The 16,290-nt window shown below is 39.7% G+C and overlaps 1 protein-coding gene across 6 annotated transcripts in view; it reads left to right on the plus strand.

Moving 5' to 3' along the window:
• KIAA1549 (KIAA1549 ortholog) overlaps positions 1 to 16,290 on the plus strand; it is a 148,508-nt gene that overhangs the window by 83,254 nt on the left and 48,964 nt on the right. For all 6 annotated transcript variants that reach the window (XR_009964348.1, XM_062616385.1, XM_062616389.1 and 3 more), the window contains exons 6-8: positions 1,535 to 1,718; positions 9,653 to 9,712; positions 12,023 to 12,168. Coding sequence is in view for 5 of the 6 variants with exons in the window: in XM_062616385.1 (XP_062472369.1) it covers positions 1,535 to 1,718; positions 9,653 to 9,712; positions 12,023 to 12,168 (390 nt within the window). In the remaining variant the exon portion in view is untranslated. The remainder of the gene's footprint in view (positions 1 to 1,534; positions 1,719 to 9,652; positions 9,713 to 12,022; positions 12,169 to 16,290) is intronic.

Genomic DNA, 16,290 nt, shown 5'->3' on the forward strand with positions numbered 1-16,290 from the left:
AAACACGGTAGTTGCTTCTGAGGTCTAGAAATACAGCAGTATATGTCTGTGGCAGCTGCTACTGGAACTACATATATGAAAATATACAGTTTATGTGCTAGGCACTGAATCACATAGCAGAACTCAAAACTCCCTGGAAAACTGGTAATTCAGCTTAATGACACCAACTCTCTCTTCTGTCTGAATTCTTAAATTTAATCTAGATTTGTTGTGATACCTAAATTAGTAAAGATTTTATTGTGTTATTTAACTGGCACCATAAATGCCCATCTGTGGTGCCCTAAAATAAAATAGTGGAAGGAAAAATAGCATGAACTTTACAGTACCTGAAGTACTAACTATATAGTACCTATAGTAAAGTCCTCAGAAGTGAGCAACTTAATGGCACAGCGTGACTGGGTAGACTGAAGGCAGAGAATGAAAAACAATTTATTGGACTATTCACTTAGGAAACTTTTATTTTAAACACTGCTTCACTGTCTGGAAAAAGTTTGTCTAGAAAAAGTTTAGTTTTTGGTTTTGGTGCCAAAATCAGGCTTCTGACCAGAGTTAGGGTCTAAGTGTGCACAGTGAAGGAGGTTTTGACCAAGAAAACATCCATTTCAGAATGCTTCTTTACCATGGTCTCTCCCTGTCTGTTCCATGCAGTTTGGTATTTCTTTATTGGTAGACTTTTTTTTCTGACTGTTTCTCTAGGTGGGGCTTTTTTTTCCTCATTTTCTGGACCGTATCTTTCAGGTCATTCTGGATTATAACTGACCTTAAAGAATAACACTTAGAAGAAGATTTCACATTGTCATGGTTTAAAACCAGCTAGGCAGCTTGTTCACTCACTCCCCCCCTTCTTGCCCTCCCCCTACTCCCGGAGGGATGGAGAGGAGAATCAAAAAGAATGCAACTCCCACGGGTTGAGATAAGAACAGTTTAGTAACTAAGGTATAACACAAATCACTACTGCTACCACCAATAATAATAATGATAAAAGAAATAACAAGGGAAGAGAATACATCACCTCACCACCAGCCGACCGATAACTCCCCCCCCCCTCCCCCCCTCAGTCCGACCAACCTCTGATCGATACCTCCTCCAACCCTGCAGTCCCAGCCCTTCCGGGTAACTCCCAGTTACATCCTGGGCATGACGTGCTGTGGTATGAAATACTTCTTTGGTCAGTTTGGGTCAGGTGTCCTGTCTCTGCTTCCTCCCGGCTTCCCCTCCTCCCTGGCAGAACATGAGGCTCACAAAGTCCTTGGCCAGACCAAAACATCCTTGTTATCAGCTCTGTTCCCAAGCCGAAAGTCAAAACACTGCACTGCGCCAGCTACCAAGAAGGAGAAAAGATGACTGCTACTGCTGAACCCTTGACACACATGTAACTTTGCCTCATCTGAGACTCAGCAAGCTGAATAAATCTGGAACAGATGTTCCTTTGTTTTGATGTGAATTGTCCTCCTTTTCTATTAGGGAAGAAAAAGTGGAATTCAAATGCCAGTGATTTGATTTTGCTGACCCTGCTTCAATCTTGTCTTTTCAGATATTGAATATAACTCTGAGCAGGCCTGGGGTAGCATTTCGGCAAGGCCCTGTGAGCATTGTTTTTGCCATCCAAGATAGGTATGGTTTTCTAAACGGGTCTGAAGTCAGTGAGCAGCTAAGAAACTTGTCCGTGGTGGAATTCAGCTTCTATCTGGGCTTTCCTGTGCAGCAAATCGCTGAACGTGAGTACTTGCTGTTTGCCAAGACTGCAAAAATACAACTTTTTAGCATTTTTTCCTCTCTACAGTTTTGAACTGATTTTGTGCATAAGTGATAATGCTGCCTCAAATACCTGACTCTTATCATGAATTCTGCAGAGTAAATCCGTGCCCCTCTCTGCTCACGTACTGCATATCAGTGTCAGCAGCTTGTTGGTTTTGTCATCATCCTTTCCTGTTGCTCTGGGTCAGGTGTACTTAACCTGGTTTTGTTAGTCCATGGGTTTAGTCCAGATTAAAAAGAAGAAAAAGAAATCACTTCAGTAAGTATTGCTATGAAGTGCAATACAAGGGGTGTCTCTGTGTTTATGTCTACAGGAGCCTTTGCTGCTTCTCAGCAGAATTTACTATCTTTGGCTTTGCGTTGCACTTAACTGTGGCTCTGACTTCTAGGAAACCTGGGACACTGGCAACATAGGTTTATATTTGCCCTTATAGTTCAAGTGATTTATCTGTTAGTCAGCAGCAGTGCTTTTTCAGGTAGTCTCTTATCTTCCAAGGTATTACCTTTTAAATGTACCTCTCACTTCTTATGTACAATTTGAGTTGCAAATATTTTTTTCAAGTCCGTGGCCATCCTAAACTTGGATTAAAGGGAACTGCCTGCACAGCAGAATTTGTGTGACAGCTTAGGTTTGGTTACGTTTTTCAGAGACCTCAGTCTCACAGAATCATAGAATAGTTAGGGTTGGAATGGACCTTAACTAGATCATTTAGTTCCAACTCCTCTCATTAGTAAGTCAAGTTCCTAAACTCAACACTTATCCTTGTACACTAATGAATTGTTCATGACAGAAATAACTCATGAACATAAGCGAGATCATGAGAAAGCAGTGCTGGCCTTTCCCCTCGGTGGGTGCTACTGTTAACTCAGTCCATTAATTCCCTATTTCTGCTATGTCACTGTGCTTCCCAAAGCAATTTTTAATTTTCAGAGTTATTTTTGTGAGCTATATAGGTGCATAGCATCTGACGCAGTGTTCTTTGCTACACAGTCAAGCATCCAGTGGAAAATAGGGCCTAATGGTACCTGCTTGTTCATTATACAGCTGTTTAGTAATATGTCAGTGAGGATGCCTAAAGAGTGGTTATCAGCAGAAATTGTTCTCCAGAGTGTACAGCCACATCTTTAACTCTATGTAAAATGATTGTACAGGATACTTTCCAATAGCTACAAGTAGCTAATTTTTAGAATCTTTTTATCTTTCATCATTTCTGAACCCTCTGCTCTGTAATCAATTAAAAACTATTTCTACTCTCATTTGGTCTCACATAAACTGTACCTATGCAGTGGTAGCTGTATTAATTTAATTGAGCCAAGACCAAAAGCCTTGAGAATCCCTGTCCATAGATGACTAGCATTTCTTTTTTCCCTTTGTGAAGCCACAGAACTTCTCAGGTTGCAGGCTGTGGTCTTTGTCTCTCACTGAATTCAAATTAACTGTTGCTCTTGCACTGATTGCTTGAAAGCTATTTCTCTTTACTTTGTCATCTCTTTTGTACCTTTGCCCTAGTTTAACTTTTAGACTCTTGGGTAATATTTTTAGTGTTGTAGAGCCTTTTTTTTTTTTTTTCTGTGATGTGCACACATCTGGTCCTATAGGGTTTTTTGTGCACATATTCTGGAGTGATCTTTGTAGTGAATTTTAAGGTTGCCCTTTGCTGAGAATCCATCTTCTGGATTGTGCAGTGGAGCTACCATGCAATTAAATGATAACAGAATTGCTACTAAGGCTGGTGTATTCTGAAAGACAGTCTGGTCATAGGGGAAAAACATTCCTATTAAACATGCATGTACCCTGTTCTCCTTATTTTCCTTTCCTGATAGTACTTAGGAAATTTGAAGGTAATTTCTTCAGTGCTCACGGCCGGAGTTCTCCCTGTGTTATCTGCATGCTCATAGTGCCTGGCCAGTGGGGCTGATTTCAGGCCAGTGTCGGTGGAGCTCTCTGGTAGCTCACGTGTTAATGAGAAGGCTGTGCAAAGTAGAATGAGTGAAAAGGTCAGGCAGTGCCTTTGGAAAAAAAAAAAAAGAAAAAAAGCCCCATTGGGATTTCTTCTCCTTTCCTGACTCCTCTGAGGATTTGCAGCGAGGTAGGGTAGATTTTGGCTCTTGTAGCCTGGCACATTTATCTTCTATTAGCACACTGGCATGTCTAAGCCTGTAGGTAAGTTATTCTATAACTTTGTTTCTGAAGCTTCAGGAGTTGTTTCTTTATTCATGCTTGCAATTTTCAACAAGTACACCAGCAGTGTGGTAATTTCATCCCTGCAGATTCCAGCACAAGCATCCAGGCTTCAAATGCAGAATTATTTTTCCTCTCCTCAAATCCTCCCAATCTCCCAAACAATACCAAACCTCAAATCCTCAAGCAGACCTTTGGTGTAGGAAGGAAGAGTTACTCAGCAATGGTGACTAAATGCATCATGGTACGCAGTTCATTCTATGAGGGCGGTGAGAGCTTGGCACAGGTTGCCCAGGGAAGTTGTGTCTGCCCCATCCCTGGCAGTGTTCAAGACCAGGTTGGACAGGGCTTTGAGCAACAATTTCAAAATATTTAATGTCTGTCATGTTAAATTAAAGTGATAAATTGGAATAAATGCATTAAATTTCAATTTAGTAATTGAGAATTTTTAGAAATTATGAGATCTTCCCTGAGTTTGCAGTGTAGTAAGCATGAGGCTTTGGTGCTCAGGGGACACCTTGTCAGCATTTGGCTTGCTTGTTGCTAGAGGAACTCAAGTTTAAAGTAGATTGTGCCCACTGCAGGACACCTCATTTTGGTTTTTACTTGTCTAGTTTGGTCTCAATAATGCTTCAGAGTGTTTGTAGTCACTGTTTTGGAATACTAGACACGGTGCCATTTGGCAAGTGAGCAAAGTGGGAATGCAGTGTCTCTGCTTGTTAGAGCTATGGGTCTGTCTGTGAGCAGCACAATAATGAATGTAGTTCATAGGCTTTTATAACTGAGGCAACCACACTTAGTTATTTATAACTGTTTCTACATTGTTTTTTTCACTGTTGATGTGACTATTTTGAGCCTAAGGATTTTAGATCTTCAGTATTCAGAGCCAGAAATCACATCCAAAGGCTCAGCAGCATTGGATAGACCCTTCTTGAGACATTATTCAGCAGTCTGTTGAGGATGACCAACAGCCAGATCCACTTTGGCAGGAAGTTTCCATAATGATTTTGTTTTCTAAACCCTGAACTCTGCATTCATGCTCTCCCTTTGTCTACAGAGCAGTTGTAGCAGGAAAGGTGTTGGGAAGATCTTCCTTAGATAGGTAGCCTCTTTGCTCTGTGCAAATTAATATGCAGCCCTCTGCTTTTCAGTGTGAATTTTTGGGGGGAATTTTGGATATTTGCATACTTACATGTAAACAATTCATGTATGTTACTGTTTATATGTAAATATGTAATGTTCCATGCTGTACTCTTCTATGCCATCTGTGCCTTAGTTACCAGGCATGGTAACAGTTAATACTTCTGGTGGTGAATTTTTTCCCCCTTGAGGGCTCTGTATATAATTTTCTAAATTTTCTAGTCTGCAGCTGAAGAAAAAGAAATTATATGTAGATGAGCTGAGCTGTCGGGAGGTTGAAGTTGACTCGTACTAAGGAAAAGATACTTGTGTAATATCACTGTATCTCAACACTGTTAAGCAAAGTGAGACGTCGCCATCAGTATCCCAAATATAAGCCTTGTTTGAAGGAATGTATTTGCTCCCTGCTTCTTGTTCACCTCACATTTCTTTCTTCACAGAGTCCTTACATAGTTTTTTTCTTTTTTCACATAGCTGGTATGTAGTGCTTATACTTTTAACAGTGTGGGTTCCCTGTGCAGTAAGCACATCATAGAATCATAGAATAGTTAGGGTTGGAAAGGACCTTAAGATCATCTAGTTCCAGCCCCCCTGCCATGGGCAGGGACACCTCACACTAAACCATGCCACCCAAGGCTCTGTCCAACCTGTCCTTGAACACCACTAGGGATGGAGCAGTCACAGCTTCCATGGGCAGCCCATTCTAGTGCCTCACCAGCCTAACAGGAAAGAATTTCCTCCTTATATCCAATCTAAACTTCCCCTGTTTAAGTTTTAACCAGTTACCCCTTGTCCTATCACTGCAGTCCCTAATGAAGAGTCCTTCCCCAGCACCCCTATAGGCCCCCTTCAGATACTGGAAGGCTGCTATGAGGTCTTCACGCAGCCTGCTCTTCTCCAGGCTGAACAGCCCCAACTTTCTCAGCCTGTCTTCATACAGGAGGTGCTCCAGTCCTCTGATCATCCTCGTGGCCCTTCTCTGGACTTGTTCCAACAGTTCCATGTCCTTTGGGGACCAGAACTGCACACAATACTCCAGGTGAGGTCTCACGAGAGCAGAGTAGAGGGGAAGGATCACCTCCTTCGACCTGCTGGTCACGCTCCTTTTGATGCAGCCCAGGATACGGTTGGCTTTCTGGGCTGCGAGCACACACTGAAGCTGGCTCATGTTCATTTTCTCATCGAACAGCACCCCCAAGTCCTTCTCCACAGGGCTGCTCTGAATCTCTTCTCTGCGCACCCTGTAGCTGAGCCTGGGATTGCTCTAACTCAGGTGTAGGACCTTGCACTTGTGCATCATTAACAACAGGATTTTTTTTTCTCAGCTTTTTCTACTCATTTACAGTCCAGGTCAGTAGTGAAAGTCGTTAGTTTGACAGAATGGGCTGTTCTGTGCAGGAATAGGACTGTTGGAGTAGCCAAGCCTGGAAACTTCCAGACTTTTTTTTTTCCTCCACAGAATTCCAGGTAGCTTGAGCACCATGCTTACTTTCAAATTACTGGTTTACACCTTCCTGCATGTTTATTTTGTGTTGTCCACCTTACATCTGACCATTTAGATTTAGATAAACTGGTTAGATGGTCATGAACTATGTATCAGCAGAAATAAAACCAAGTCTAATCACAGGTTTTGAGTCCTAGTCCATTGAAAACAATAGGAAAGAATGTATTTGGTATTTCTTGTCTGGAAGATTTCTTTGAGGACAGGCAAAGACTAAACAAGGAATATTGACCTTCATGAACTTACCCTGAATAAATCTCTTGGGTTTTATTATGACTTGTAAATGAGAGTGAGTTGCTTTGGGTCTTGCTATTTTTTTCAGTGTCATAAGTAGCACTTGGATGGGTGGCATCTATTTTAGATATCTTAGAGATGTTGCAAGGCCAATAGGATAATATAAAATCATATGATACAGTCCAATATAATGCAGAAATATTTGGCAATTTTTTTCTGAGTGGATTTTGGATCAGACTTTCAACAGATACAGTGTATTACTACTGCCCATACCCCAATATTTTAGTGGAATCTTATTTTTCAGTTGATCCCTTCTGATTCCAAATATTGCATTCGTTCCATGCTTTCTATTACTGTTCCTCCATTTATCAGATATAAGAATGGTCAATGTTGTACCAGTTCTGTCCTGCATGGTCCCACACATCTCTGTATGAGAGGGTCAGAGAGATCCTTGGAGCACCTGGCAAAGGCCATGTTGCCCCTGTCAGACTTCTGTCAAGAAGTTTCTGGGTGACTAAGTGACCCTGTGTCTTTTCAGTCAGCATTGAATCAATGCTGTTACGCGGTATGGTGCTTTAGGGCTGCATGTTAGCACCTTCTAATGATGCTAGCGTCTACTTCATTAATGCATCTATAGTCATTAGCAGACCAGCTGCAATCTAACTAATAATTGCATTTTGTCTATCCAGCATCCCTCTCAGAATAACAATCAGTATGCACTCATTTTAATCGTTATTTCCGGGTACATTAGGAATCTTGCAAATATGACCTTGCTGCAGTGCTAAGACTCCAGCTGAGCTCAGGATCTGGCCACATGTGAGTTGGTGAGACACTGGAATGACCTACAAAGTGAGAGTTGGAGCTTGGATTTTCTGACTCCTGAGCGTGGTCTCAGCTGCAGAATTGTCCATCATTTCATGCATTTCTCCTCGAGTTTTAAGCCCCAGCCTTAGTTGCCAGTGAACACAGCACATCTTCCTTTTCAGTTGCAAGATTTTCTGCTCAAGTTGTTTTATTTTTAAATTTCATTAATTCTGTGAAAAGTTTAAGTGAATAGTCATCCAGCAATTTGCATGAATTAAATCATTTTCAAGTACTAATTAGCAAAAGTGTGAAGAGCGCATTAAGTATTGAGGCAAAACATGATTTTGGTTTACAAGAAGAAAAAACAACTGCTAGCAGTTCAAAGCTTTATGGCCATTGGAAGGTTTTTGATTTTCTTATCTTGCTCTTCCATGCTTTGGAGAAACAACAGACGCAGTTTAGTTTATGCTTTTTTGTTCAGGTTATATTTCTAAATTGAAGAAAACAGTTGCATGAACAGATTAAATAGAACTCCAATCTAAAAGCTACAATCAGATGACTTGTGTAGCAGGGTACCAGAAATAGATGTGTTTGCTTCAGTGGTCTGTGAGTTGGTCTGTGTGTGTCTGAGAGGTTTGGAAATTTGATGCATCCTGGTTAGTGCATAGAAGGATGATGCTTCCTGTCTGGAATAAAGGACCATGTTCTGATACCCTTCTGAACAGTAAGTCACAAAGTACCTCCCAGGTGGTACTGTTGCAGCTAGTGGTCCTATTATTGGAATAAAACTGGAATAACCAAATTTATGGGGTGTTTTTTTTTTTTTCCATAAGACTATTTATAAATCTGTGAAAATAAAAGGTACTACATAGCTAGTGATTCTATTGCTCTTGCCTTAACAAAAAAATTGTTTTAAGGGGCAAATAATCACTTTTTTTCTTATACTGACAGAGGTCAGCTACTCTATGAATTATTACGTAATTAAATATGCAGTAGTGGCAAACTATTTCACAGTTGAAGATATCTTAACTGTAAATTGATTTAGCATGGACCAGGTCATTTAATTGTTACGTGCAACGTTCTTTCTATCCATGAAATGGTTTAAAAATTAACCTTTGCGTAATGCTTAGCAAACTGCATCTGGATTAAATATTTTGAGAAGGTTGAGACCATTCCTTTTCCTTATTGCCATAGTGAAGTTTAAGACTTCCCTTGAGGAAAGTATTGGCCCAGCCCCCATCTTCACTTGTTTCCCAGCATGTCTTTACTGCTCTCCAGTGGAAACCTTGGGAAAAATCTTACCCTACTGAAGTCAGTTGTAATAGACTTTATTTACTTCACTGGGACAAGAATTTCATTCCGTAACAGAGCTTTTTAAGAAAAAATGATAAATGAAGAAAGCTTGGAGCCAGCGCCAAACACAAAAGATGTTAGATTTGTCTACTGTAGTGTTTCTACATGCATTTATTTGTGATTTTTGGTTGGGTTTTGGGGGTTGTTTTTTTTTGGTTTTTTTGGGTTGTTTTTTTTTAACAAGGTGGTGTTTTTAATACTTACCCCTGCGCATGTCTGGAACACAATGAGCTATATTTAGTTTTCTGCTTTACATTTAGTGTTTCCTTGTAGTTTGTGCCTCAGAGAAGGTTCTATTTTCATTCTGAGACGTTCATGAGTTGCCTCATTGCCCTTTAAGCAAAATTCTGATACTTCAGCTATCTTGGTAAGAGTTACAGTTCAGACAATGAGCTTTTAAATTTCTAGGAGCAATGACCTCAGTACAGCAGCTTGAAATCTTTCACGTAATAAATCTGACTGCTTCAGTTAGCTTCATTTTGTTCAGAGGTGAGCTGGGGAGTTTATGTTTGGGGCACTTTCCTTACCATTGTGCATACATAGCCTCGGGAGTAGTAATACATCTGTGTGAATGAGATGCTTACTGACAGTATAAATTATGAAGTTGTTTCTTTTTTGGTGTATGTTGTTGAGAATACTGTTCTTACGGATGTTTTTCCTCCATTCTGTTTTTCCCTCAGCCTTTCATTATCCTAAGCTTAATGTGTCTCAGCTGATGAAATCTTCCTGGGTGAGAACAGGTACGTAGAGCCTCTGTAAGGATGCAGTTGTTTCTGTAACTAGCCTACATAAATATCAGTAGCTTAGGCTGATACGTTTTGATGAGGTATTAATGTGCCTGAGCTGAATAAATTCTGAAACCCAAGGCCTACTGACCCGGAATATCTGGGAAATGTAATTCCTGGGTCTTGAATGAACTGCTGCAATTCCTCAATGATGCACACAAAGTTTTTGTCTGTCGAGCAGCTCATTCTTAGTGAGACAACTTACACTGTCAGGCATAAAGTGTCTACTCTGCATGCCGTCAATATGCCGCATTGATTTTTTTTTTTTTTTTTAGGCTTTTATTTTAAGTGAAAAATAAAACTTTATCTGTGTGGCACTTTCTATCAAAATATGTCAGGAACAATCCAGAATGAAAATAAATACATTCTGAGTATATTAGTTTCATCACATTACATTGACCTCTTCTGATTCATTCAAAGCAGATCCCTCCTGCCCAAGTTTTGTGGATGTTTTATTGTATAATTCACAGATATTTTGGGCTGTCACATTTAGATGCTCAAAGGCTGTTAAGGGTGGCTGGATGCTGCAGATCCGTCCTGCTTCTTTTAAGCAGAAACCCTGAAAGGTGACCAGGCTGTGCCTAACCAGACATCCTGCTTCCACTGGATAGACTTTTCCCACAACTTTATTACCTGTAGTTTACCTGTTGTGCAGGCTTGCTTTTTTTCAGGTATCCCTGTCTCCTCTCACCAGTGACTCAGTTTACTTTTTAAGCAGGAAACCAAGTTGCAACTTTATTTCTGAAGCCCATGGAGTTTGCTTTAGAGAAGAAAAATGAAGAATTTCAGATTATGTTCAGTAACATGAGAGAAGCTACACTTGTGTATGCCGCATCCAGTGGCATCCTTCCTTGGGATGCTGGCTTTTTTGGTCACAACCCCACTCTCTTTTGCTCAGCCTTTGGTTTGTTTTTCCGTTGTTGCTAGAAGTTCCCTTAGTTACTGCAGTAAGAAGAGGGTTCTTCCAGCTGAGAAATCAGGTCCCTTTGTATTTTTCTAAACTTCTTGACTGTAAGATTGTGAAAGCCAATTGCAGAACTTTTTTTGCTGTAGAGAAATTTTTTGTAATCTCAGTTCTTGCCTGGGAAAAGCTAATAGACTTTAGCTAGATCAGTCTTTTCAGTCTCTATACTGTATTCTGAGGATAATGAATCATGACATAGGAAAATGATGCATTTATTCGCATAAAGGTTTTTAATATTAAATTACCCAGATATATGTGCATGTATCCCAAGAGTCATAAAATGTTGGGATATGCAGTGTTCTCTATAGCTGTCCCTCGGTTGTAGAATACAGTTCATGCTATAAAGTATAATTCATTGATACTGAAATTTAATACACAAGCAAGAATGGTCGTCTTCTTTCTGTATATAATAGCCTTAGGCCATTGTCTACACTGTCTATTTACTTTGATATTTAAATCTGAGATACTTAGTCTGTGATTGAATTTAGAAGACTGATGCTGTTGATGTCTGTGAGAAATCATGAAATTATTTCTTCTGACATCTGCAGTGAAAATTTTTAAATGGAAAAAGTGATTTTAATGTTTTTTAAAAAATCTAAAATATATATATTTATTTTATCATAAATGGATGGCTTTTTATTAAGCACCACTCTTAAACTATTAACATTAAAACACTTACTGAAAAAGGGACTTCTAAAAAATATAAAACATTTTAGTGGAGAAGTGCAGGAGTGAAAACTGAATCATTTCACTGCAGTCAGCAGTGGGTTGGATTACTGTCCCTTAGGCTTGTTTAATTAGGTCATTTGAATGACTATTGTTCCATTCACTCCACTTTTCTTTTACTTGATGCCATCTTGTTAATGAAGGTCCATACTTTTTTCATGTTTCCTATGTGTTGCTTCTCAGGGATTCCTCCCAGCATTAGCTGCCCCAGTGACCCGGAGTACCTGGGGTTGGGAAGTGAAGTGAGCAGGGCTACTTAACCAGGTTTTTTTGTGCTGTGATTGGCATCTTGTTAAACTTCATCTGGGAAAGGTACACTTGGTATGCAGAGCTTCATTCGTGTGCTGCTGTTGTACTTTTTCTCCTTATTTTAACCTTTCCCCACCCAATGTCTTCCTTTCCAACATGTAACCTCTGTCTGAACTGGGCAGTATTCCCATATGAATACAGATGCTCTTGAATTGTCTGTGAACTGTCACAGGGTGACTCAAAGCTTGTAACTGAAGGTGCAGAAAAGGCACTGAAAAGTTTTACTAATTCATTTGTGTTCCTGGGTTACTTTCTCTGCAATGCAGTTCTCCTGGGTGTTGTCGACCAGCGAATTCAGGAGGAAGTGTTTCGGGCTGAGATGGAACGGAAACTAGCCCACCTGTTAAACGAGGCATTGGTCAGAGGGCGGATATGGAGACGAGCCAGCTTTGCAGGTGGCAACGTTGTTCAGGTATTAAGAGCTCAAAGTCAGAGGAAGAAATAAAGGGTAATAAATTATTGAATAAGTTAGTATCATCTAGGTTTTCAATTGAGAAAGAAAACTCAAAAGAATGTGTCACATTTAACTGGTTGATGATGCTTATCATTTGCATTTAAAATGATAAAATCTCTCTTTTGGAGACTTTTAAGCTAAGCATAAACAAATGGAAACAGTTGGGTATTTTAAAAAAGTCTGACTTCTTAAAAACAATACTGAAAGTTATTTTACGAATGTCCTATTTTAGAAACTTGCTGTCTTGTCTGACTTACATGAGGTGCTTAGCAAAAGGAGACAGGATGATCATCTGAGTCAAAAGAAAGTCCTCTGCTGGAGCAGCTACTTCCCAGCTCTCTGCAGTATTTTGGTATTGGTATAGAAATATCAAATACACTCATGCAGCAGTACAGTGGTATATACTACCCCTTAATTCCCTATTTGTCACAGAACTCCTGGTCACAGGAATGGCTTTCAAGTATGAATGATTAATCATATCAAATTATGCACACATGGCAACTTCTGCTATCTGGATTCCAGTGCTGCTTTATAGCTTTGTCACAGATGGAATTATTCATATAATGTCCAGGGAAGCTCAGATATTTAAATTCTCACGTGTCCTTTCTAGTCAGTTGAACAAACTGAAAGCCAAAGTACTTTTTAATGGCTTATCTCCTTAAAAATTACTTTGTCCAGCTAATTCATCGACAGTTGATTTGTTTCGCATATGTCCTTCTAATAGTACCGACCCATTATCCTTATTTAATTTAATCTAACAGGTTTTGCTACCACTTAAATTTCCAGATGTTAGGATTTTCTTACTCTTGTTTTCCCATCTCAGAAGTATCTGTTTCAGTAATAGAGATTTTATTTTATTTTTCTTATTTGCGGCTTTTAATTACCATAAGTAGATGTCTGTTTCAGATCTTCTATTCCCAACGCCTCTTACTGCACTGTGTTCTTTATGCCCCCATCCTCCCTTTGCATATAAACTAAACAAATATTCCTTATGTTGCAAGCAAAGATACCACAACCTGTGAAATGTATATGTGTAGATTACAATTTTATGATTTTACATAATAAAGATCAGGTAGTTTATTTTTGCATGGATAAAATTACAACCAGGTCCTTTCCACCTAAAGAACAGTGTTTCAGAAAGTGAAAATACAGCATTTTTCTTAAGACTTTTTATTACTTAACTATTTTGCAGCTCATGTTCCCAGCAGCAGTGCTGCTCATTCATGCCACTTAATTAGTCCAAGGAATCTGCAAACTGCTGTCTTTGGGAAGTGGAGGATATTCTTAGTTAAGGTCAACACATCATACTATCCTACATAGCCAGGGCTGCTTCAGGTGCTCACAGCCTGTGCTGTTAGACAGAGTTAGCACCGTAATAAAGAAGATGCAGAAAAAGGAAGGCTGAAGGACATACTTTGCTGTTTAAGTGTCTGTGGTGGTTGTCCTGCTTTCCTGAACAAGAACAGTAGGTACCATAAGATCCTATTGCTTCTTGGTAGCTTGCTTTGGGGGGGATGTTAAGGTGTGTGGTAGGTGTGACAGCCTTAGAAGCTATTGTGTGCAGTGGGAGGTGAAGCACCAGGTAGTGGCCTACTGAGTGGAGGACTATTTCTTTCAAGGATGCTCCCTTGTCTGTTGAGGATCTGGTCCATAGTCATTTGCGTTAAGCCTTTTAGTTTTACTGCTGCTAATTCTATTCCTCATATCCAAGTTTATAAGCTATGTTTGAAGCGTATTGTATATATGCATCTATTTGTGTCTTCAGGGAGAGCTATTAAGGTTCTTTGTGCTTTACATTCCCATATATTTTTCTTTCACACAAATGAGTGACTGTTACGCTAGTAGGCCACAATGAAGTGAAAATAAGTGTTGGATACTTTCATTAACAGGGCATGTATATATCCACAAAAGACTAGACGCACATTTCGCTTTTGTTCAGCCCCTATAGACTAATGTTTTTCCTGAGGTGAAAGATATTTATAGTGTATTGAAATGTGACATTTCTAAGCTCTGTGGAAAATCAGGATTGTGGGTCAGAAGATGAAGCAATTATTTGTGAGTGTTACTGCAGGAATATTAGTTTCCTTTCACATACCGAGGAAATAGAAGCAATACCTTGTGAGGTTTAGATTTCATTTCTAAAGGCATGTGTTAGGATCTAAAAATGCTAAAAATTACTCTTTAAACCTAGATACTTTGAATAAGAGCATTGGACTACCTAGGGTGCCCAAATAGCACGCTTTCCCCTCCTGTTTGCCTGTCTGTGCTGTTAACAGGTAGCACTCCATGATTAAAAAAATCAAAAAAAGGAAAAAAGCCTATAACCCTTATGTACAAAAACCGTTTCAAGCCTCACATCTGACAGTTAGAGATGAGATAGTTCCATTGATTTTTTTTTTTTTTTTTTTTTTTTGTGATGCTGATATTAATGTTTCACAGAGCAAGGTATATATATATTTAATAGGTATCTGCTGTTGCTGCAAATTTGAAGGCACATTTAACATGGTTTGCATTGTGTCTGCAGAGGCTGAGCCCTATGCTACATTTTGTCAATAGTTTACTACAAAATCTTAGTTGTCATTAATTTGTTGGAGGAATTAAATGGCTGAATTGTAGTTTAAAAATCCACCAACAGTATTTAGTTTTCCTTCGTATCAGCATGCTTGTTACTTTGAACCTAACAGAAAGGTGATCCTACTACATGACAAAAACAACGATGTTCTGATTTAAAGAGCACATTAATTGACACTGTGATTGTAATGTGTGCTATGAGGAGGCAGTAGCCATGAGGGGATATAATGACTTCATTGAGCTTTCATTAAGGCAGAGGCTCATTCTCTCTGTTTTCTGCTGACAGCTCTCCTGAGTGTGTAATCTGAGTAAAGGCTCCATCTTGCTGGAGGTTTATAGGTTTTTAAATAGAGCCTTTGGGGACTGCTGCTGCCTCACCTTTTCCTCAGAGGCATTTCACTCCTCCCATGACCGGCCCTCCATCAGGTTGCCCGCAGCCTCTTCCTACCTCTATTTTTGGCCAATTTTTTGGCTGTAAGTCAGCAGAGGAAATTTCCTTAGTGTTGCTGTCAGCACCCTGGCTCTCTCAGTTCATGTACCAGTCATCCTGGCTCAGCATGAGGAGGGTCTGCCACAGCAGGTAAGTGTTTGGTACTACGTCACCAAGTGGTGCTTCATCCAGGTTGCTATGAGAGCTTTCTCTGACCCCTGGCAGGTTACGTGTGATGCCTGTTCCACATATGCTTTATGTTACATTGTCTGCTGAACCTCTCAGACCACAGTACAGCTTCATTAGTTGCCTGGATGCTAACATCCTACTTTTAATAAGGCAGAAAGCAGAATCTCTTTTAATTATTTTTTTGCCTAGAGGATGAACAGGGTGGAAGAAAAGGAAAATAAACTTCATATGTACATTTTGGAGATTGTGTATGTGCGCTTGCTTGTTTCTGATTAATAATTGTGCCTTTGAAACCAGAACCAGTTTGTCCAATGATTCCTTATCCTGATAGGGTTGCTGACTGGGACATCCCGCTTGCTGACTGACACTCTGCAAATGCCTTGAAAGCTTGCCCACCACTTGAATTTCCCCACTTTAAATTATGAACTAGGTTTGGTTTCCAGGCAACTCTGTTTACTGACCTATGATGTTCTCTTGAAAACACTTTAAATTAAATTTACTGACACCTGAACACAGTTAAGCCTTTACTCCGTGGAGGTTAAATGCACATCTGGTATCAACACAGATTGTATCATTTATGTACACAGAAATTGAATTAGTGTTTTCTTCTTTTTTTCTGCCTGCCATATAGTGAAATTCTTGTATCTCCTTCCTATGGCATCTCTCATTGCCAAAGTATATATGTAAAATGCTTTACATGCTTCTTTACACATGGGCTACTTTGCTGACTGCCTTCAAAATACCGTTTCTGCCTCTGCTTGCATTCTTAGCACTCTCATGGATAGAGACACCTCTATATACTGCAAGACACAACCAGTTCAAAGCTGCACAAAGCCTATAATTTGGAGCAAAATGGCACAAACATAGCATAGAGAAAATGTAAAACTTTG

This window comes from Pezoporus occidentalis, unplaced genomic scaffold (assembly GCF_034315485.1).
Source record: "Pezoporus occidentalis ecotype Australia unplaced genomic scaffold, CSIRO_AGI_Poc_V1 ctg19, whole genome shotgun sequence".
NCBI classification, from domain to species: Eukaryota; Metazoa; Chordata; class Aves; order Psittaciformes; family Psittacidae; genus Pezoporus; species Pezoporus occidentalis.